Source organism: Hemibagrus wyckioides, linkage group LG07 (genome assembly GCF_019097595.1).
Source record: "Hemibagrus wyckioides isolate EC202008001 linkage group LG07, SWU_Hwy_1.0, whole genome shotgun sequence".
In the NCBI taxonomy this organism is placed as follows: domain Eukaryota; kingdom Metazoa; phylum Chordata; class Actinopteri; order Siluriformes; family Bagridae; genus Hemibagrus; species Hemibagrus wyckioides.
This window is the reverse complement of record NC_080716.1, coordinates 28946852-28969350: the sequence shown is the minus strand read 5'-3', so window position 1 is coordinate 28969350 and position 22499 is coordinate 28946852. Positions and strand designations below refer to the sequence as shown.

General features: G+C 42.4%; 1 protein-coding gene across 1 annotated transcript in view; it reads right to left on the bottom strand.

Moving 5' to 3' along the window:
* Positions 1–914: 914 nt before the first annotated feature.
* Positions 915–22499, bottom strand: part of ube3c (ubiquitin protein ligase E3C) — a 37775-nt gene continuing 16190 nt past the window's right edge. The window contains exons 15-24 of the mRNA XM_058395871.1: positions 22079–22183; positions 21397–21484; positions 18778–18875; positions 18447–18579; positions 16699–16946; positions 9636–9848; positions 8670–8858; positions 7300–7366; positions 5891–6021; positions 915–3497 (exon numbers count right to left, since the gene is read on the bottom strand). Coding sequence (XP_058251854.1) covers positions 3327–3497; positions 5891–6021; positions 7300–7366; positions 8670–8858; positions 9636–9848; positions 16699–16946; positions 18447–18579; positions 18778–18875; positions 21397–21484; positions 22079–22183 — 1443 coding nt within the window. The 3' untranslated portion in view covers positions 915–3326. The remainder of the gene's footprint in view (positions 3498–5890; positions 6022–7299; positions 7367–8669; positions 8859–9635; positions 9849–16698; positions 16947–18446; positions 18580–18777; positions 18876–21396; positions 21485–22078; positions 22184–22499) is intronic.

Here is a 22499-nt window from a genome sequence, read left to right as displayed (position 1 = left end):
CACACACACAAACACACACAACATAAACACAGGCACACACACAGACAGATACACACACACAAACACACACACAAACACACACAACATAAACACACACACACACAAACACACACAACATAAACACAGGCACACACACAGACAGATACACACACACAAACACACACAACATAAACACAGGCACACACACAACATAAACACACACACACACAAACACACACAACATAAACACAGGCACACACACAGACAGATACACACACACACAAACACACACAACAAACACAGGCACACACACACAGATACACACACACACAAACACACACAACATAAACACAGGCACACACACAGACAGATACACACACACACAAACACACACACAAACACACACAACATAAACACAGGCACACACACAGACAGATACACACACACACAAACACACACAACATAAACACACACACACACAAACACACACAACATAAACACAGGCACACACACAGACAGATACACACACACACAAACACACACAACATAAACACAGGCACACACACAGACAGATACACACACACACAAACACACACAACATAAACACACACACACACAAACACACACAACATAAACACAGGCACACACACAGACAGATACACACACACAAACACACACACAAACACACACAACATAAACACACACACACACAAACACACACAACATAAACACAGGCACACACACAGACAGATACACACACACACACAAACACACACAACATAAACACAGGCACACACACAGACAGATACACACACACACAAACACACAACATAAACACACACACACACAAACACACACAACATAAACACAGGCACACACACAGACAGATACACACACACACACACAAACAGAAATAAAAGAGTCTCAGATCTCAGTTGCAAATAAAATTCCCCCAAAACATATTTAATCATTTGTACATACACTCTGATACATAGATATTTCTCTCTGTGCTCAGATGGCGGTGTTAATGACGGTCAGGCTGTTAACGGCTCACAGCGCTGGATTTCGAGGCAGCCCCGCGTCCCGTGGCCTTAACAGCGTATTGCGGAGTTCCCCTCGGGTTGAGATAGTAGGCGGGGCAGATCGGTGGCATCGTTTTCTTTTTTTTTTAGTTTTTAATCATTAACAAGGATACTGCGAGATCGTCCTGCTGTACAGAGGAAAAGAAAAGAGAGAAAGGAAGCATTTTCCAAAACACTGTGCAATAGATAGAGAAGGACACATACACATACACACACACACACACACACACACTCGTATTCGTTCTGCAAAAAAGAAGAAAAAAAAACAAAAACAAACACACACAAACACTGAAGGCGAACAGCAGAGAAATGAACAGGCACGTGCTGGAGCCGGAGAGAGGGTTTTAGCCTTATTGCACAGACGTCAGGGTTTCAGTGCCGACGGTTCGAGAGGACGTGCTGTTTGTTCAGTGCACAAAATGAAACACGGCCATGCTGAGGCAACACTGACCGAGAGAGAGAGAGAGAGAGAGAGAGAGAGAGAGAGAAGCACACACATTTATATAAAAATCACTCGCACTAACCAGCTAACTAACTCTCTAAATCGTACACACGCTTGTAAAAACGTCACGTGACGCAAACCTATGGGAAGGTCTTCACTCGCACCTTCACCTGTCGATCCTTCACTAGCAGGGACGGACAAATCAGAACGCCGTTCTCTCGTTATGCTAAGAAATCTAGCGGCTAATTTAGTTTAATCTCAACATGAATATATAACAATCTCTGTGATGAATAATGATGGGATTATTTCAGGTCCTGGTTCGGGGGAAGATCATCATCATCATGTACCTCCTATTATTTATTTTACACTCTAGTGTGTAAAGCTTTAATGTTACATTTGACAGCAGTTTGTAGACGCCCTTATCCAGAGCGTCAATAAACGTTTTATCTTATTATAAAAAGTAAGCAATTGAGGGTTGTGGGGCCTTGCTCAGGGGCCCGGAGGTGAAATGAGGGACTTCAGTTCATGACCTTCCATTCAGTAGTCAAACACCTTCACCAGTAAGCTACCACATCCCCCATAACATCTGCATGGAGAAAAAGTGATAGCTGTTGTTGCCTGGTGGAGATGATTGGTGTGAAGAAGACCTCTAAACCTTCTGTCTTTATTCTGGTAGATGGGATATTTCTGATTTATTCCAAAGTCTTATTACATCTAAAACACTATAGATGTGCAATATACCAGTCCTGGGTTGCTGATTTGTCCATCCCACACACACACACACACACACAGTATTAGTGCTTGAAACCTTCATCGGTCGTCCTGTAAAAGGAAACTCCAAAGGGAAAAAGGAAATTCTAAAACAAACCCACGCTCTTATTTATCAAATAGCATCACCACCACGTCCTGCTACCTTACTCAATCACCAGGTCAAGACAAGCTGCGGAAATCAATGTTACCCAGAAGGCACTGTGAGCTAAAGCGACTTGAGCTGAGGCGCTAGTTAGGAATGTAACATGGAAGAAAACTAGTAGCTGCTGGCTGTTCAGAGAACTAGCTCATTAGTTTACTAGCGAATGCAAGAAGAAATAAAAAGCAACATATTTAGAAAAAAAAAAAAAACTAGCTAAGCGCCAATTAGGCTTAAACTACTTTATAGTTAGTGGGCTAGCAAAGACGATAATTAGCACAGCAGTTATTAAGCATGAGTGGCAAGCTGTGTAGTTCGAAGAACATCAATGAGATAGAGCTAAACAGTCGAGTCAGGACATGATTAGCAAGAAAAAGAGAAAGAAAGAAAGGAAAAAAAAAAGTGGAATTTCCCTGTAGCTTCTGAGTCAATCATGCTAGCCGGTTATTAGCAAAGCTAAAAAAAATCACGACACGCTGTTGCTAACGCTAAACTACTACTATGCTAGTACGCGCAGGGTTTAGAAGCTTTTGATCTCAGAGCAAAGCTAAGTCCGCGTGTTAGCATGAAGAACCTCAGCGCTACATCGTCCTCACAGTCACAGCAGCGTCTCGTCCTACGTCCAGCACCGGCGCTACAAAAATAACCTAGCAAAAATCTTTGGTGAGTTATGCATCGCGTGTTTCGCTTTGTTTTGTTCATGTTTTTTTTTTTTTTTTTTTAACGATGTGCAGTGCTTTGAATGACGGCGTCTCGAGCAGTACAGTCACTTCCTCATCCGTGTTCAGGATTAAAATTCACTGTTGCCTCGGCGTCCGAGCGTGTCAAGCGTTCCGTTTCCTTCCGTCTCACATTTGCGAATCAAGAGCCCGCCCCCTGTTTGGTCACCGTGGCGACGGCATCCCGCCGGCTCTCAGCTGAGCTCGAAGCCCGAGGACGACTCGATGGCGTAGAGCAGCTTGCTCTTCATCAGCTGCTGGTCGTAGAACTCGGGCAGCTTGAGCAGGTTCATGCAGGTGCTGGCGGTGGGAAGGCGCTCCAGATCATTCCCTCCGTTATGGATGCAGAAGGCGGGGTAGAGCTCCTGAAGAAGAACCGGAGAAGGAACACAGGAGAACTGATCACACACATGAGCGTGGAGATGATGGAGTCAAACTGCAGCACAGTATCACTGTGTTAATGAAACAATTCCTCAGGTCTCACAGCTGATCTGTCCTGAGTTTCAAAATCCACATTCTCTGTACAAATATACAGCTGCTGTGGAAGATAAGAGTAAGCAGCTAGGAGGAAATATGGTTCTTCTTTTCTTCCTTCCTTCCACTTTCCCCCCTCTTTATTTCCTTCCTTCCATCCTTTCTTCTTTCCTTACTTCTTCCAGCCTTTCTTTCCTTCCTTTCCTCTCTCCTTTCTCCCCAATCCTTCCTTCCTTCCTGTAAGAGATTCCTACTTTTTGTCACTTAAAGCATATCATAACAGACCCAAGAGATCTGCTATACTCTAGTTTGAATCCTTTCCTTCCTTCCTTTCCTCCCTCATTGATTCCTTCTTATTCCTACTTCATTCATTTCTTCTTTTTTCCTCCTTTGTTCTTTCTTTTCTTTTTTCTTCCTTCCATTGCTCTCTCCTTTGTCCCCTTTCCTTCCTTTCCTCTCTTTCTTCCTTTCCTCCCTTCCTTTCTCCTCCTTCCTTCCTTCCTTCCTCTCCCTACTTTCCTTCCCTCTCTTCCTTTCCACTCTTCCCTTCCTCCCTTCCTTCCTCTCCCTACTTTCCTTCCCTCTCTTCCTTTCTACTCTTCCCTTCCTCCCTTCCTTCTTTCCTTCCCTTCCTATTTTTTGCCACCTAAAGCATATCATGACAGACCCAAGAGAGCTGCATATAGTTTGAATCCTTTTCTTTCTTCCTCCCTCCGTTCCTCCTGTCCTTCCTTCCTTCCTCACTTCATTTCCTCTCTCATTCCTTCCCTCACTTCATTTCCTCTCTCATTCCTTCCCTCACTTCATTTCCTCTCTCATTCCTTCCCTCACTTCATTTCCTCTCTCATTCCTTTCCTCCCTCCTTTCCTTCCCTCCCTCCCTTCCTTCCATCATTAAATCCTCCCTTTTCTTCCTTATTCCCACTCTCCTGTCCATCTTCTTTTCTTTTTGTGCAAGATCCTTTATTTTTTACCCATGAAAGCCACATTTCTGCAGTTTGAATCCCTTCCTTCATTTCTTCCTACTTCCTCTTTCCTTTCCTATCCATGCACATCTGTTCCTTTCCCTGTTCTTTCTTCCTTCCTTCTCACGTCGACCAAACATTTAATAATGCATGGTTTAAAAATATTTTTCTTTTCGAGAGCAGCATGTCTAAAATTCTTATTTTATTGTATTTTTTGGTCATTTGAAGCAGGTCATCAGCTTTGCCCTGTGGGAGCTGTAGATCTGAATCCTGCATGAGGCGGATGGGAGTCAGAGTCACTCTGACGGCTAATCGTTCATCACTGAAATCAGCGCTGGGCATGAGTGACGGCTAATAACCCAGAAGGTCACCGCTGCCACCAGATCCCACAGCAATTCTCTGGATCTGTTAGAGAGTGCGTGAGCGCCGGGGTTAGAACCCGATTAAAACCCATCTCAGGGTTCTGCTTTAACGGCGCCATTTTTCTAACAATTAACGTATTAAAGTATCGTTGCTTATGGAGGAAGTGTCAGAGCAGGAGCCATCGCTTTGGGAAAAGGATTTCCATCATCTTTTTTAAATGGCTTCCTCTGACAGGGCCATTTCTCCCTTAATGAATCCCCGGGTGTTTAACGGCACCTAATTAAGGCCGCGATGGCTGGAGATGAGGTAGAGGTGAGAGGGCAAAGCGGCTTGGACCGTCTCTCTCTCTCTCTCTCTCTCTGTGTCCGCTCCAAAGTCAAATTCATTAAAAAGCATCTCTTTAATTCTTGCCAGTTAAAGTTCACACTTTTTTGAGGAACTTTTCCTTCATGTCTGCATCAGGAGCTACACCATGAACAGAGAAAGACTTTCTGATCAGAAGACATTCGATTCAGAGCCTCGATTAAATCGTTCCTCAGCTGTAAGCTTTCTTCAGTTGAACCCTGACATATTCTATAAAAATCCTTTCTTTCTTTCTTTACTTCCTTCCTCTTTTCCTACATTCCTCCTTTCTTTCCTTCCTATCTTCCTTCCTCCCAACACGTTTTTCTCTACAGAGAATCTGTGACAGAACCTGTTTCTTTAAGAGGGTAGTTAAAAATTAATATATTTATTTTTCAATATTATTATTATTATTATTATTATTATTACATGTTATTGTTGTGATATTAGCTATAAAACCTATTTATTTATTTATTTGTTTGTTTGCTTGTTTAAATCCTATGATGCAGGGTGCTGTGAATAAATGAAAACCTTTTATACATGGATGTTTTTATACATGGACTTCTGTTTTTTGTTGTTGGTTTTGTGTGTGTGTGTGTGTGTGTGTGTACTGACTTTAAATCCCAGCAGAGGAGGACGTGAGCAGCTGGTGACGAACTTGAGCAGCTTGCGTTTCTCCTCATCACTGAAATTCTCCACCACATCCCAGAAGATCTTGATGACCGGGTGAGTGGGTGAGTATCCTCCTGCAGAGCATCAGTCACATTCATCAGTCAGTTACTCACTCACTCACTGCCTCACTCGCCCACTCACTCACTCACTGCCTCACTCGCCCACTCACTCACTCACTGCCTCACTCGCCCACTCACTCACTCACTGCCTCACTTGCCCACTCACTCACTCACTCACTGCCTCACTCGCCCACTCACTCACTGACTGCCTCACTCGCCCACTCACTCACTGACTGCCTCACTCGCCCACTCACTGCCTCACTCGCCCACTCACTCACTCACTGCCTCACTCGCCCACTCACTCACTCACTGCCTCACTCGCCCACTCACTCACTGCCTCACTCGCCCACTCACTGCCTCACTCGCCCACTCACTCACTCACTGCCTCACTCGCCCACTCACTGCCTCACTCGCCCACTCACTCACTCACTCACTGCCTCACTCGCTGCCTCACTCGCCCACTCACTGCCTCACTCGCCCACTCACTGCCTCACTCGCCCACTGCCTCACTCGCTCACTGCCTCACTCACCCACTCACTGCCTCGCTCGCTCACTCACTCACTGCCTCGCTCGCCCACTCGCTCACTGCCTCGCTCGCCCACTCGCTCACTGCCTCGCTCGCCCACTCGCTCACTGCCTCACTCGCCCACTCGCTCACTGCCTCACTCGCCCACTCGCTCACTGCCTCACTCGCCCACTGCCTCACTCGCCCACTGCCTCACTCGCCCACTGCCTCACTCGCCCACTCGCTCACTGCCTCACTCGCCCACTCGCTCACTGCCTCACTCGCTCACTGCCTCACTCGCCCACTGCCTCACTCACTGCCTCACTCGCCCACTCACTCACTGCCTCACTCGCCCACTCACTCACTGCCTCACTCGCCCACTCGCTGCCTCACTCGCCCACTGCCTCACTCGCCCACTCGCTCACTGCCTCACTCGCCCACTCACTCACTGCCTCACTCACCGCCTCACTCGCCCACTCACTCGCTGCCTCACTCGCCGCCTCACTCGCTGCCTCACTCGCCCACTCACTCACTCATTCAATAATTGACTCACTCATACACTCACTGCCTCACTCGCCCACTCATTCATTCCCCCCACCCACTCACTCATTCACTCAGTCATTCACTTACTCACGCATTCACTCACACATTCAGTGAAACAATCACACATATAGCTGTGTTTATTAATGTTTGTACCATGATTTGTGTCATCAGAAATCAACTGAAATGCTCAGTGTAAGTAACAGGTGTGTGTGTGTGTGTGTGTGTGTGTGTGCGTGTGTGTGTACCTGAGTAATTGGTGAATTTCTTCAGGTCATCCAGACAGATAGGCACATGTGCACCGGAGACCAAAACCTGCGCGATATTATCAAATCATTCAGCACACATACACACACACACAGATAAAAAGAAGCTTAACACCTTATCCAAGGCTATGAACTGATTCTGTATGGTCGTGTTATTTCTTTCTGAAGCAGGAAGTCTGAGTGTTACGAATTGTGTGACTGTACAACCAATAGGGTTCGAGATGCACCACAGTCCCGCCCAAAGCTAACTGATAAGTCAAGTGGACGACAAGTGTGTGCGTCTCAATCCACTCCTTAGTTCACTTCTCATCAGGTAGTCCGCCATTTTAAGAGGTCTCTCTCTCTCAATCTCTCCTCCTTTCTCAATCGTAAAATCCTTCCAAGAATGTTCGCTCGATAAAAAAGATCCCACAATGCACCACAAAACCCAGGGAGCATCAATGCTCACTATGTTCGATTCCTTACAGGAAATTACATCATACATGAAGCTGAAGAGTCTCAGCTTAAAGAAAGAAAAGCTGGACAAAAACTTTCATCAACTTCATCTACAAAAGTAAGAAAAATGTTAAAATGTTTAGTGATATACTTTCAAGCTTTTCTACTTTACTTGATGCACAGTTTATTTGACTTTCAAGTGTTTAATCATTTGTAAGAAATCCACTAGCTGGAAATAAATTTTTTTAATGCACTTTAAACAACAATTAGTTGTTTAAATCCTCGCCAGTGGCGATGATTTACAACACGGGTATGTAGTTATGACGCTGTAATAATAAATGGATCATCAGTGAATAGGTGCTGAGAAAATGTGTTTGCATGATAAAATAAAATAATAAAATAAAATAAACTGGAGAATATTTCCAACACTGAGGTACATTTAGAAAAAATAAATAAATAATTTTAAATAATAAATTAAATAAAATAACACTCATTTTAATGTCTGGAAAACTCAATACATGCATTTAGTGTGTATTTTATATTATATTTATGTACACAAAAAAAAAAATATATATATATATATATATATATATTTCAGCTATTTATTTTTAATCATTTTAAGAACTTTAGTACTTTTTATACGTTTTTAATATTACTGATATTCAACTCTCCTGCAGTTTTGACTCATTATTTCTTCTCTTGGTTCATCTTTGGTTGTATATTTTGATTAATGTGAACTTCTTGTGTATCAGTTTAGCTAATTTAATGGTGGAACTTTCTCACTACACAGAAAGGAGCAAGGTGACACCAGACTCGTAAAGTAAAATTATGTAAACAGCAGGATCAGATTTCTGGTAAAAAGGAAAAAAGTGAAAGCTGTGTGTTTGTGTGTGTGTGTGTGTTCGGTTGAGCATTACCTGGATCTCCTGCTGGTCAAACATGCGCAGCCACTCGAGGTTGAGCACGTTGGCCAGGCCCTGTCTGAATGCCAGGCAGTGAGCTCGGATCTGTTTGTTCAGCCGGTAATCGGCCACTAAATGGATGTAGGCGATGCGGTTCGCCGTGGTAACCGGGATGTCCTTCCCGCCTGGCTTCAGCTCAACCACCTGGAAAAAAGCAGACAGAGTGAGAATTAGAGGGGGAAAAAATGATGGAGTGATGAAGGAACTCTTTCATATACAATGACGACAAAGTGTCATACAATTCCAGCAGTTTAATCGTAAAACTGTTAACTCACCAATATTTACTTCAGCACACAAACACACACTGAGTCAGAGACAACATACACACACAAATACACACACACAGGTGGTGATTATGGCTAGATTCTGGTTTTTACCTTTAATACCTTTAATCCACACTGGATAAAAAAAAAGTGTGTGTTTTCGTGTTAAATGAATGTAATGCATATACAATGAGCCGGACATTAGCTTCAGAGAGAGCGAGACTGTGAGAGAGAGAGAGAGAGAGAGAGAGAGAGACATGCTTTATCATCCAACTGTTGGTCTCACAGTCAGAGTCAGGTTCAATTATTTACCTAACCACAGAAAAGCAAAAAAAGAAGCAAAATACTAAATGAGTGGGAGAGAGAGAGAGAGAGAGAGAATGGATAGAGGGAGAGAGAGATGGAGAATAGACGAAGTGTGAAAAAGCAACAGACAGATAGATAGATAGATAGATAGATAGATAGATAGATAGATAGATAGACAGACAGACAGACAGACAGACAGACAGACATAGAATGAAAAACAGACAAGCAGAGAGTGAGTGAGAGAGAGAGAGAGAGAGAGAGAGAGAGAGAGACAGTGAAAGACACAAAGTAAGATCGATAGATAGAAAGACAGAAAGAGAGAGACAGAGAGATAGAGAGTGTGATATCTAACCTGAGCCTCTCCCAGGTCATTGTTGACGATGGTGAAGTTGAGCCCCAGATCCTCCACGTCTCCCTCGTAGCTCTTGAGGAACAGAAGGTTCCGGTACATCTCGGGGTCGAGTGAAGCCAAGTGATGAATGTCCACGTCAGCGCTGGTCCCGAGCAGCTTGGACAGGAAGAAACTGGCAAACGGCAGCTCTACTAACATGTTCTCATACAGAGCCTGAGGAGGGAAGAGAGAGACACATAATTAACATTCTAAACGAATCAACATGCACTTGACTCACGTTAGTTGTGGCTTCACACTGAAACGACCCAGCTGGCTGAGGGAGAAGTAAAGAAACCTTTATCTATTGTGCACAGAAATCACTCGAGTGCTGAAAATACACTGCAACCCAAAGCACACGACATGACTGCTTCACTTCCTGCAGATGAGTCGATTCCAAGTCGATTCCTTTTCTCACTAGAGTTCACTCAATGGTAAATGACACCTTTTCACCCAGAGAGAGAGTGAGAAAGAGAGAGAGAGAGAAAGAAAGAAAGAAAGAAAGAAAGAAAGAAAGAAAGAAAGAAAGAAAGAAAGAAAGAAAGAAAGAAAGAAAGAAAGAAAGAAAGAAAGAAAGAAAGAAAGAGAGAAAGAGAGAGAGAGAGAGAGAGAGAGAGAGAGAGAACAAACCAGGCTTCCATTCAAATACACTAAACAGTGCACACGGTGCTGTGAAAAAGTATTTGCCCCCTTCTGATTCCCTCCACTTCGGTCACTCTAAATGGTTTCCAAACCTTATACAAGATATAAGACAAGATATAAGACAAGGAAAATACATACAGATATCTGTACCACTTTATTAACACCTGTGTGTGTGTGTGTGTTTGTGGTCTAATCTAACCTAATTATCAGTTCAATTTGTAGTAATAAAAGGGGGCAATTACTTTTTCTCAGATGGGCTAGCTAGGGGAGAGAGAGAGAGAGAGATCTATCTTAGACAGATAGAGAGAAAGAGTGAAAAAGAGAGATAAGAGAAAGAAAGAGATGCAGTGATTCAGAAATCAGCTTCTAGTGTATGAATTTTGAAAGGTAGTATGGTCTTAAATAGGGAAAAACATTACTTTGTATTTTAGTGTAATAAATATGCAAAACAAACAAACAAACAAAACAAACAGAAGAAATCATGAAAGAGCCATGATGCTGGGTGAATACTTTTTGTAAAGGTAGAGTAGAAAACCTTTTCCCGAGAGTGGTTCTATATTATATACATGCACCAACAAAATGCCCCCACGGGACAGATAAAGCAATATTCAATTCAATTAGATTCAACTCGCACCAAACTTCTCCGGAGCATTAAGAATCCCAGCAGAGCCATGTTCCTGTTCGACAGCGTTTTACAGGACACGGTGGGACACGGAGGATCAGCAGTCCCGAAAACTTTCCCCAGCATCGAGTCCTGACCTTGACCTGAAACCGGACCAGTCGTAAAAGAGCCGCAGCTAATGCAGTGCAACCGTGCTAAAAAACCCCATTTCAGGACATTAAACTCCGGCGAGCTCGTATAACGGATTGCACTCACCCTCCTGGCCACATCAACTAAATGGATTATAAATTTCCCAAATTTCCATAATGCACGCATCGAAAACACACAGGCAGCTCGTAAATCAGGGCATTTTTCTAAACACGGGTTAATTGTGAGACTTGGAGGCAGAGAGGGGGAAAAAAACAAAAAACACATCACTTCATTTTTTATGCAAAAATAATCCACTTAGCGGCAGCTCGCCTTCACTCCGGCGGCAGAGTGGAAACGTTTGCGACATACGCTAGGCCCCTTGAAACCTATCAATAACGCCGCTGCCGGGAACAAGCGGCGAGAACAAACACGGAGGCGGATCCCCGGTCGGCCGACGTTCTTCAAGCGGCTGTATTATTTATCACTGTTTATTGCTAGAAATTGTGCCAAAATGACTGTGGATTTGAAAGAGAAAAAAAAAGAAAAAAGAGGATTAATGGCAGCGGTGGCTTTTAATATCAGTGAGTGCAGTGGCAAGGTAATTAATGCAAATCGCAGGTCCATCAGTGCGGCCCGGACGCGGGCGACTTTAAACGTCTGCCTTCTGGTCTCTGCCAGGTGGATTTGTTAATTTACTACATTAAGAATCGATATAAAAAAAAAAAAAAAACATAACAGACTGCTTCAGGAACGTCGACGCCATCGGTCAAAGTGTGACCTTCTACTACCCTCAGAAACTTTTCTTAAGAATTGTAACCAACAGAGAGATCATTATGTCCGTCGCGGCTTCAGATAGACAGTGCACACGGTGCTGGGCTTCCAGGATATTGATCCTTAAGGCATTGAATTCTATTACGTTTAAATTGACACCAATCAATACATCATCATACTGGTCCACTAAGACTAAAAAGTCTTAATGAGCCTCTTCCTGTCTACACTGACGGAATTTATCGAGATCGCTGAATTCTCTATGATGAGAACACAATTTGGACTTTTAAACCTTCAAATCAATTTGATGATTCTGCTGAAAGTGACAGGAATACGATTCTGATTCTTCACATAATGATTCAATATTTAACTGAGATCACTAAATCTACTACCATACAGGATACAACGTTTATTCTTAGCGTAATGACTTGATATTTGATTGTCGCTGAATATATATTAGATTCCTAACATAATAATTTCATATTTTCACAATACCACAGAATCAGATACACATTTGATTCTTAACCTGATGATTCAATATTGGCTGATGTCATTGAATTCACTATAATGTGATACAGATTTATTTTTAGACTTTTAAAGCATCAAGTCGTATTTGATGAAATGACTGAAATTTGAGATGACACTATGATTCATAAGGTAATGATTCAAGGTCACTGAATCTGCAATGATACGATGCCATTTATATTCATAATGTAATGATTGAGTATTTGATATCACAGAATCTCGTGATACAATTTAGTTTCTTAAGGTAGCCATTCGACATTTAATGCTGTCAATGAATCTGCGACGAAATGACACAGTTTGGATTTTTAACGCAATGGTTCATATTTGGTGACACAACTGAATCGCCTAGCTTATATCCAAAATTTTAGTCACTTTTTAATGGGTTTAATGGTGTGATGAAATGGAGTTACTGTGACCACAGTGCGGTTATCGTCCTATAAGAATGACACACCATTTATAGTTATGTAACAAGTTGGTTCCTGATTTCATTTAATTACAGAAGGAGAAAACAGTCACTGTGTATTCTGACACCTTTGTATCAGAACCAGCATTAACTTCTTCAGCAATTTCTTCAACAGTAGCTCGTCTGTTGGATCGGATCACACGGGCCAGCCTTCACTCCCCACGTTATCAATGAGCCTCGGCTGCCCATGACCCTGTCACTGGTTCACCACTGTTCCTTCCTTGGACCACTTTTGATAGATACTGACCACTGCAGACTGGGAACACCCCACAAGAGCTGCAGTTTTGGAGATGCTCTGATCCAGTGGTCTAGCCATCACAATTTGGCCCTTCATCAAACTCGCTCAAATCCTTACACTTGTCCATTTTTTCTGCTTCTAACACATCAACTTTGAGGACAAAATGTTGACTTGCTACCTAATATATCCCACCCACTAACAGGTGCCATGATGAGGAGATCATCAGTCTTATTCACTTCACCTCTCAGTGGTCATAACGGTATGCCTGATCAGTGTAGAAACGATGCCGCATCAAAACATAAACCCATTTTTAACCCGTACTAACCCTTTTTTTTCCCTCTCAATAGTGCCACAGATTGGACCCCACTATCCAATCTCACCAGTGACTTTTACTGATATAAGATTTCCTTTCCATAACAGACGGATTTTAATGCCTGCTGATGTAGAAGCGTTTCCTGTGTGTACATATAAACAGCATTTTAGCAATTTCTAGACTAATTTGGGAAAAAACAACTAGCTAAGCCAACAATTAACCATTCCCACATCCCTTCGGTTGGGCTCGTATTGTTCCGAAGTGTGCAAATATAAAACTAATGGATCGGACACGACTCTGGAAGTCCTCCATGAGCAGGGGTCTAAATATTAGCACAATCAATTTCTCCCTGTAATAAACACAGTCTGATATCTGATCGGCGTTATGACGTTATGCTTTTAACGAGTGCACCTTTAAAACAAAGCGGTAATAAATTCAGTAAGTAGTTTAAACACTTTATTCGAGTCCATCAAAGCTCTAACGGGAGTGTATCGCATTAGCCTGGGCAATGCGGACAGACCTTAATCATGAATTAGTATAATGAATGCTTGTGTGTGTGTGTGTGTGTTCGATACAGCAACAGTGATGTAATTCTAATCTACATCAGGTGCCTTTATAACAGCACTAAACAAATATCAATAGCCCACTCTTCCTGCCACTCTTCAGCGTATTTATGAAGAGAGAAAGAGGGTTAATTGAAAGTCAAATTCAAATTAATCTCCCAAACCTTAATTGCCCCAGCCATTAGTGACCAAGTGACTGGGGGAGGGGCCCATTTCTCACTAAGAACTCTGCTCCTTGCTGAACAGTGTGTGTGTGTGTGTGTGTGTGTGTGTGTGTGTGTGTAGGGTCTCTAATAAGTGGCCCGAGATGCCTCGTCAGGAACTGCGTGGATGCTCGTGACTGTAAAACAGATCAAAACTCTATTAGCAGCAGAAAGGGTGCAGGTTATTTATGACGCCGGCTGATTTAGCAGCACAAACACGGCCGGTGGCTAATGGAGGGCCAGAGTCGAGGAGCCGAGCAGATCGTGGTGTGAGGTCATTTATTTAGGCGGACTATATGCGGGTGCATTAATGAAAAAAAAAACAGGTTTGTAAATCAGTGTGTGTAAAAGCCAGAGGGATCGTGACAGATCTGATCCCCAGCAACAGAGGATGGGATTTCTGTTCACAGCGATCTGAAAGAGGTGGAGTTAATGAGCAAACCTCTGATATTTGTCTTTTTGTTATTACAGACATGTTGAGCTGGAAAAGTGTCAGGATCACAAGCCTGAAGGGAAGAGAAAGGGAAAGGAATGGAAAAGGGAAGGGAAGAGAAAGGGAAATGAATGTAGAAGGGAAGGGAAGAGAAAGGGAAATGAATGTAGAAGGGAAGGGAAGAGAAAGGGAAATGAATGTAGAAGGGACGGGAAGAGAAAGGGAAATTAATGTAAAAGGGAAGGGAAGAGAAAGGGAAATGAATGTAGAAGGGAAGGGAAGAGAAAGGGAAATGAATGGGAAGGGAAGGGAAGGGAAGGGAAGGGAAGAGAAGAGAAGAGAAGAGAAGAGAAGAGAAGAGAAGAGAAGAGAAGAGAAGAGAAGAGAAGAGAAGAGAAGAGAAGAGAAGAGAAGAGAAGAGAAGAGAAGAGAAGAGAAGAGAAGAGAAGAGAAGAGAAGAGAAGAGGAATGGGGAAGGAAAGGAAGGGGGAAGGGAAGGGAAGGGAAGGGAAGGGAAGGGAAGGGAAGGGAAGGGAAGGGAAGGAAAGGGAAGGAAAGGAAAGGAAAGGAAAGGAAAGGAAAGGAAGAAAAGTGAATAATTTAATTTAAAAGACAAGGGGATTAACAAATAAAAACATAACGAAAAATACGAAAAAAAACAATATAAACAGAGATGGAGATGAAAAAGTAATGGCCCAATAAATCCAGATGAACGGATAGTGAACACGACACACATGAAAGCGGCTGGGAGCAAAAACAGTGTCTGTATCTAATCAGCTGTTGAAATCCAGTCTAGACTGAAGCTGTGAGAATTGATGTTGATAAAAGGTTCTGTTGACTTTTCTAATCTAATCATCATCATTTGCTCATTTCTTGGTTTAATCCAGTTCTGATAAAAGCTAGAGGAACAGATCAACACAGCAGTGTGCCTTATCACCAGCTCTCTACACTCACACAGACACATAACACAAATCAAACACTGCCTTTATTACTGCAGCCTCACACCACTGCTTAATAATCCAACCACACGCTCTGCTAACCCACACCAGCAGCTAGCTCACTGTTAGCCGCGGAGCAGAGGATGAAGTAATACTGCATGCCAGGAGGATTCAACAACAGCTAACTATGTAGACAGAATAAATGCATATTGTCCTCTGTACTCATCTTTAAAGATTCGACATGTTTTCACCATCAGCTGTTTTTATTTTCCAGACATGTCATGTTGTCAGTCACTAATCAGATCAAAAAGGGAAAATAAACTAGACTTGTAGCTAGCAATGTAGCTAGACCTATGGTTAGCCATTCAGCTAGACTAGTAGCTAAACTTGGAGCTAAACGTGTAAGCCATGCACTAGACTTGTGGCTAGCCATGTAGCCAGGTTTTTAGCCTTGTGGCTAACCATGTAGCTAGACTTATAGCTAGTCATGTAGCTATCGTTGTAGCTAGACTTGTACATAGACTTGTAACCAGGTAGCTAGACTTGTAGCTAGACTTTTAGCCTGTCATGTAGTTAGTCAAGTAGCTAGGCTTGTAACAAGCACAATAGCTAGACTTGTAGCTAGGCTTATAGCTAGTCCAGCAGCTAGACTTGTAGATAGCCATGTAAATAGGTTTATAGTTAGCCATGTGTCTAGCCTTGTGGCTAGGCATGTAGCTAGACTTGTAGCCATGTATCTAGCCTTGCAGCTAGACTTGCATCTAGACTCTTAGCTAGACATGTAGCCATGTAGCAAAAGTTGTAGCTAGACTTTTAGCTAGCCCAGTAGATAGTCTGATGAGCTGCCTTGTGCTAAAAAATTCACATAAATGCATATGATGGGCTGAGGCCAAGCTGGCTCATGTCTAGAAAACAGACCACCAGGAAAAACTCAGCATCCTGTAAAATGTTTCGACGAGAAATGGTGACTCTTCTACACAAAACCACTGTTATAGTTTAATATCGTGATTATGGGCCTCAGATCACAAAGTCAATATTTGAAATCCATTTCAGACGGGGGCTTTAACTGTACCAGACTCCTATCTTGATTGGATGATATGTCATACTATACAATACGCTGATGTCAAAATGTGGAGTTCCTATGCAAAAGCTATCAGTTATCCAATTTAATGCCCCTCCCATATACGCACCTTCCCCAGTATCCGGCCAAGGAAGTAGTAGTGGCGTGTGAAGCTCTCTCCTATAAGCATCTCGGCCGTGGGGCTCGGGTACAGCAGTCCCTCGTTAGTGGTTCTGAAGAAGCCCTGGTTGGGGTTGAACCCTGACTTGAGCAGCTCGCTGAGGAACTCGCGGAAGATCCCCCCGCCGTCGATGCCGGCTTCATCCAGGCCGTGAGCGTTCAGCAGGTGCACCCGGATACGCTTCTTCAAATCCGGCTCTGAAACCAGGAACAGGAAGTGATTTAACACTCATCCGGCAAGGCAAAAGGGCTTCTTGTAAAATTCCTTGCCAAAATTTGTGTGTAAGAATGAGACGGTGAGTTCGGCAAAGAGAAATCTTCTAGACCTTTTTATTGCAGGCTGCTGCAACACAATTACACAGACTTTTAATCAAACCACATTAATTAGCTACAACTCTGACTCAACCCACTGATCGACCACCCAGTCCACCCACTGACCTGCTCTTCAACACCAGTAGGTACTTTAGGTAAGATTAGGGTTTTTTTTCCTCCCAAAGTCTCTAACAATTAGATTAATTAGGTTCATGAAGCTCCACCCACAGGATCTAGAGTGGTCTGTAGAGTGTCTATCAAATGGCTGAGAGGTGCATCCAAACACAAAGATTGAGGTTTTTCTCAAAGACCTAATACACTTAATCTGATAAAGCTCCCTAGCTACCTACTTAACCCACTACTGTTTATTTTTTTTGTCCTACAAGTTACGTATGAGTAAGTAATAAAATCTTTAAAAACCTACTGTTCCTTTAAAGCACCTTTGATAGAAGTGCAGAATATTTTCCATCCTGTTAAACACATACTCTGACATCTCAGTGTTTTAAGGAAGAATTGAGTGAAATGTATCTGTACATCATTTTCTCCTCTCAAAATGTACTATAAATAAATTATAAAATAAGTCTATATATAAAGCTACTGTACACTTCTGGACATTTAGGCCATGCCCCTTTACTTATCGATTTTTTTATTGTTATCAATAAGTACTAATAACGCACAGTGATGAGTTCTAGATTGTGATCAGAAGGTGTTGGTTAATTGTCTATGGCATCAGTAAATCAGGTTTATTTTTGCAGTGGAACCTCTGCATACAAACCTCGGCCTCCTTAAGGATTAAAATTTTGCAAGAATTTTGCATCAGCATATCAAACATTTTCAGCATACAAACGAACCGAATGCCGGCCAAGTTGCACGTACGTCTGGGAGGCGTTCAAAACTTGTTTGAGTCAGTGGAAAGCCAAGCGAAGCAAACCGAAGCCAGGTTATGAATTTTCAGATTTTTTTTTTTTTTCAGTCAGTGAAAGCTGTTTGGAAAGAGTCAACCCACCATACCAGTGTTACCTTCGGCATGTGTTCAAAAGCTAGGTGATTTTTTGGGTGTTTTGTTGTTGACAGATTGGTGGCGTGGGTGGTCTGTTCTATTTTTAGCCCAAGCTTGGTGGCAACGACTTCCTGTGAGGGAATGCTTGGCTTGGGTCAGTTCTTTGCAAGCAGCCATACAGTTTAAATATGCTTCCTACTGGTAAAATTGGTACGTTTACATTATTTCCTATGGGATTTGTTTCAAAATACAAATTTTCGCCTTCAGAACGAATTAAATCGGTATCTCGAGGTTCAACTGGACATTAAGACGCTTATTCTAACAGGTTATTGTTTCTATTGCAACAGCTGATTGGAGAAGTCTAAGAGAGACGTGTTTGATCGTACCATTCTCCGGAGACAGTTTGTCATACGCGTCCTCATAGATGTAGTTCCTCCTGATGGTGATGTTGATGCCATCAAGGAAAGGGCCGTCCCCCTGTACATCCCGTTTGTCGGCGTAGATCAGCCTCTGGAAGATCTGCAGGAGACAGAGAGGATGAGAGAGTAAAGATTTTTGTCATTTTTTGCATAGGCAAGCATTTTTCCTCCAACAGGAAGTGAACCATGAGGCAGCATTAAGAATCCTCATAGTATAGTACAGGAAGTATTTTCTTAAGGTCGAATTTGATCGTTAAGTAATTTGGCACACGAACAGGTGGGAAATAGACTTCCATACCTTTACTCTCTCCTCGAAGGGCACGACGAAGGGCAGCTCTGTGAGGATGGCCAGGTGTCTCTCCTCCGAAACAGACAGCGGCGGAGGCTCCAAGCCAACTGTGGAGGAGAAAAAAGAACATTTTATCATTTAATCATATGTAAAAAAAAAAAAAAAATCCTTCTAGTTTAAGGAATTTAGACATGGTGATTAAGCGAATTAACCTCAGAGATATCTTCACATTTGAAACCTGTTTTCATAAAGGGTGCCAATAATTCTGGAGCTGAGTGTATACAGTAGTGTAATATATATTCAGGTTAAGTTCGCAGGTTTCTGTGTTTGTCCTGGCCGCCGCTCACTTTTAATTAACTCTGTAGTCGTCCGTCCATCCAGCTGTCTGCTGTGTCCATTACGAGGACGTTTGTTTGGGATTAAAGCTCAGTCCTGTTTGATGGAGATTGGAAGGGGGGGATAGAAAGTGCCGGAACAGCAGCAGAGAAGCATCATTTGTCTGCCACGCTGCTAATACAGCGCAATTATTCTGCTCAATTAGTCAAGCCTTCCTCTCTGTCTCTCTGATCCGGCCATCAACGCGCCATCTCGGGGAGAGAGTTATGGCACGGCGTGGTCAATGCGCTCGCCGTTCATCACCAACACAAACGTCCATTTAGGGAAATGAAAGAGCTTCGGACAAACAGGGGGCCAGATGTGACCTGCCTTAGGCTAATTGAATTTTTAAGCACCTGTGCCCAAGAGAATTGAACAAGAGTATGTTATTGGGGAGTTTTCACACCAAACACACACAAACGGGCTATTAGGCTAATACACACTCACTCAATCCACTCAGGCCCCCGACTCACTCGGGCACTCTCAGCTCGGCTCTCAGCGCTGTGTTTAATAGGGGCTGCAGTGATACTGATAGACTCTGCTGTTGGAGATCGGTGTGATAGCTTGCTAATTTACTCAGAAAATATGACCTGACATACTGCACATGATGTAAGGCTATGATGTGATAATGAAAAGATTAAATTAAATAAAAACAATCTGGACAAATGATTAATAACCAAAACAGAGATGACTACAAACTGTAATCTTATAAAAAAAGAGAAAGAAAGAAAGAAAGAAAGAAAGAAAGAAAGAAAGAAAGAAAGAAAGAAAGAAAGAAAGACGGACAGATGGAAAATGGACAAATGGACAGATAGACGGATGGATAGATGGATAAATGTTCAGATAGTTGGATGGACAGCTGGATGGATGGATGGATGGATAAATAAATGTTCAGATGGATGGATGGACGGCTGGATGGACGGACGGACGGATGGACGGAATGGATGGATGGATGGATGGATGAATGGATGCATGAATGGATGCAGGAATAAATGGTCAGATGGGTAGGTGGTTGGATGGATAAATGGTCAGATAGATGGATGTATGGATGGATGCATGAATAAATGGTCAGATGGATGGACGGACGGAATGGATGGATGGATGTACGGATGGACGGATGCACAGCTGGATGGATGGATCAACACCTCAACCAACTCAGTTCATTTAACTAAATCAACTTGTGTATTATACAGAACAGTTCTAGAAGCTTTAGTGTAAACATCAACACTGTTTATGTAAGCATTATGTAACAAAATAATTCCTTAACATCCCACATTAAATCATACTAAGTAGTTTAATGCTGTAACAGTATCCTTACCAGTATCCATGACAGCATATGTATCAGTATGTATACCAGTAACCATATCTGTATCCCCATCGATATCAGTACCAGTATCCAGATCTATATCTGTACCAGTGTCCATATATATATATATATATATATATATATATATATATATATATATATATATATATATATATATATATATATATATATATATATATATATATATATATATACACATACACCAGTGTCCCTGTGTGTACTAGTGTCTCTATCCCTATGTGTACCAGCATCCTTATACATACCAGTATCCCGATGTGTACTAGTGTCCTGATATGTACCAGTGTCCCTATATGAGTGTCCCTGTGTGTACCAGTATCCCTGTGTGTACTAGTGTCCCGATATGTACCAGTGTCTCATCTGCATCAGTGTCTCTATGTGTACCAGTATCCCTATCTGTACCAGTGTCTCGATATGAGTATCCCTGTGTGTACCATTGCCCCTATCTGTACCAGCATCCATATATGTACCAGTATCCCTGAGTGTCCCTATCTATATCAATGTCCCTATATGAACTGGTGTCCCTGTGTGTACTAGTGTCCCGATATGTACCAGTGTCCCTATATATACACACACCAGTGTCCCTATTTGTATGAGTGTCGGCATCCGTATCCCAATCAGTATCAGTACCAGTAGCCCTACCTGTATATGTCCCTATCAGTATCAGTATCAGTATGATCATTTGTATCAGTAGCGATGAGTACCAAGGCCACATCATTAGCGTTTACACACACCGGTGTTTAAATGAGAATGCAGAAAAAGCACACTACAGCTCAGCATTAACTTTGAATTAATTAACTAATTAGCTTCTGCTACATCAATAACTCGTTTAACTCGTCATGGCGTTATCAGAAAATCAGTAAATCATGCGGTCTGGACTCGATACGATAAACACAGCAGGATCTCACCATCCAGCGTGGACTGCAGCGGTCCGATTCGGCCCATGCGCCTCGTCCTCCACACGTGTCGAGCAGAAGGAACGTACAGCTGAGTCACCTGTTTACAAACAAACCGGATACAGCTGTTGAGTTGTGTAACCACAAAACAAACAAATAACCTTGTTTTCAAATCACTAAATTATATTCCATACAGAATAATTTTCAGTTTGGGCAAAAAAAGGGTAAAGCCTTTCTAAGAGACACATTTCATTTAAATCATTTATTTACATTTATTCATCTATTGGAAATCGTTCATCTACTGAAAATCGTTCATCATTTATCATCATAATACAGAATTTTCTATTTTTTTCTAAATGTATTTTTAATCTAAATGTATTTTTTGTTATTCAGCTTTTTTTTTTTTTTTTAAATCAGTCTTAATTTTAACAGCTAATTAGGGATTTAGTTTTAATTAGTTGAATTAGTCTCTATAAAAAGAGACTCCTTCCATAAACAGTAAACAAACATCTCTCAGACCATATCAACATTTACACACTGAGCGAGCCGTTACTATGGAAACGATAACGCATTAATATGTGCGGCTACATTTTAGTCAGAGCTAATCGATGTCTTCTGACCAATCAGAATGCAGCTCTCATAAGCGCTGATTGTTCTCTGGATTATTTTGTTTAATAGTGATGAGACTGCGCACCTTATCAGCCCTGATGTTGACCTCGTCGGACAGCCAGTGACCCTCGGGGCAGAAGGGCCTCCTGATGTCCCTCGCCTTCAGCATCTTCACTAGGTTGGTGATCACCTGTAACAAAACGAAACAAAAAGACAGGAGTCAAAAGTGATGTGATAAGCGGAGCATAACACAAACGCGTGAGCGGCGGTTTTGAATTTGTTCAGCAGCCGACCTTCTGATCGTCTCAATCCAGGCGTAAAGAGATAGAACCGCAATTTATTTGTCTTTCGGTCAAAATGGTCGGTTGTCTGAGTTAAAAGGGCAGCATTAGGGTCATTAGCGGGCGATTGCTGGTGGATAGAGAAGACAGATGAGCTGTCACAGAGCAGCCAGCACTTCTAATTAACCACACACACACACACACACACAGTGAGCAGGCACTGAT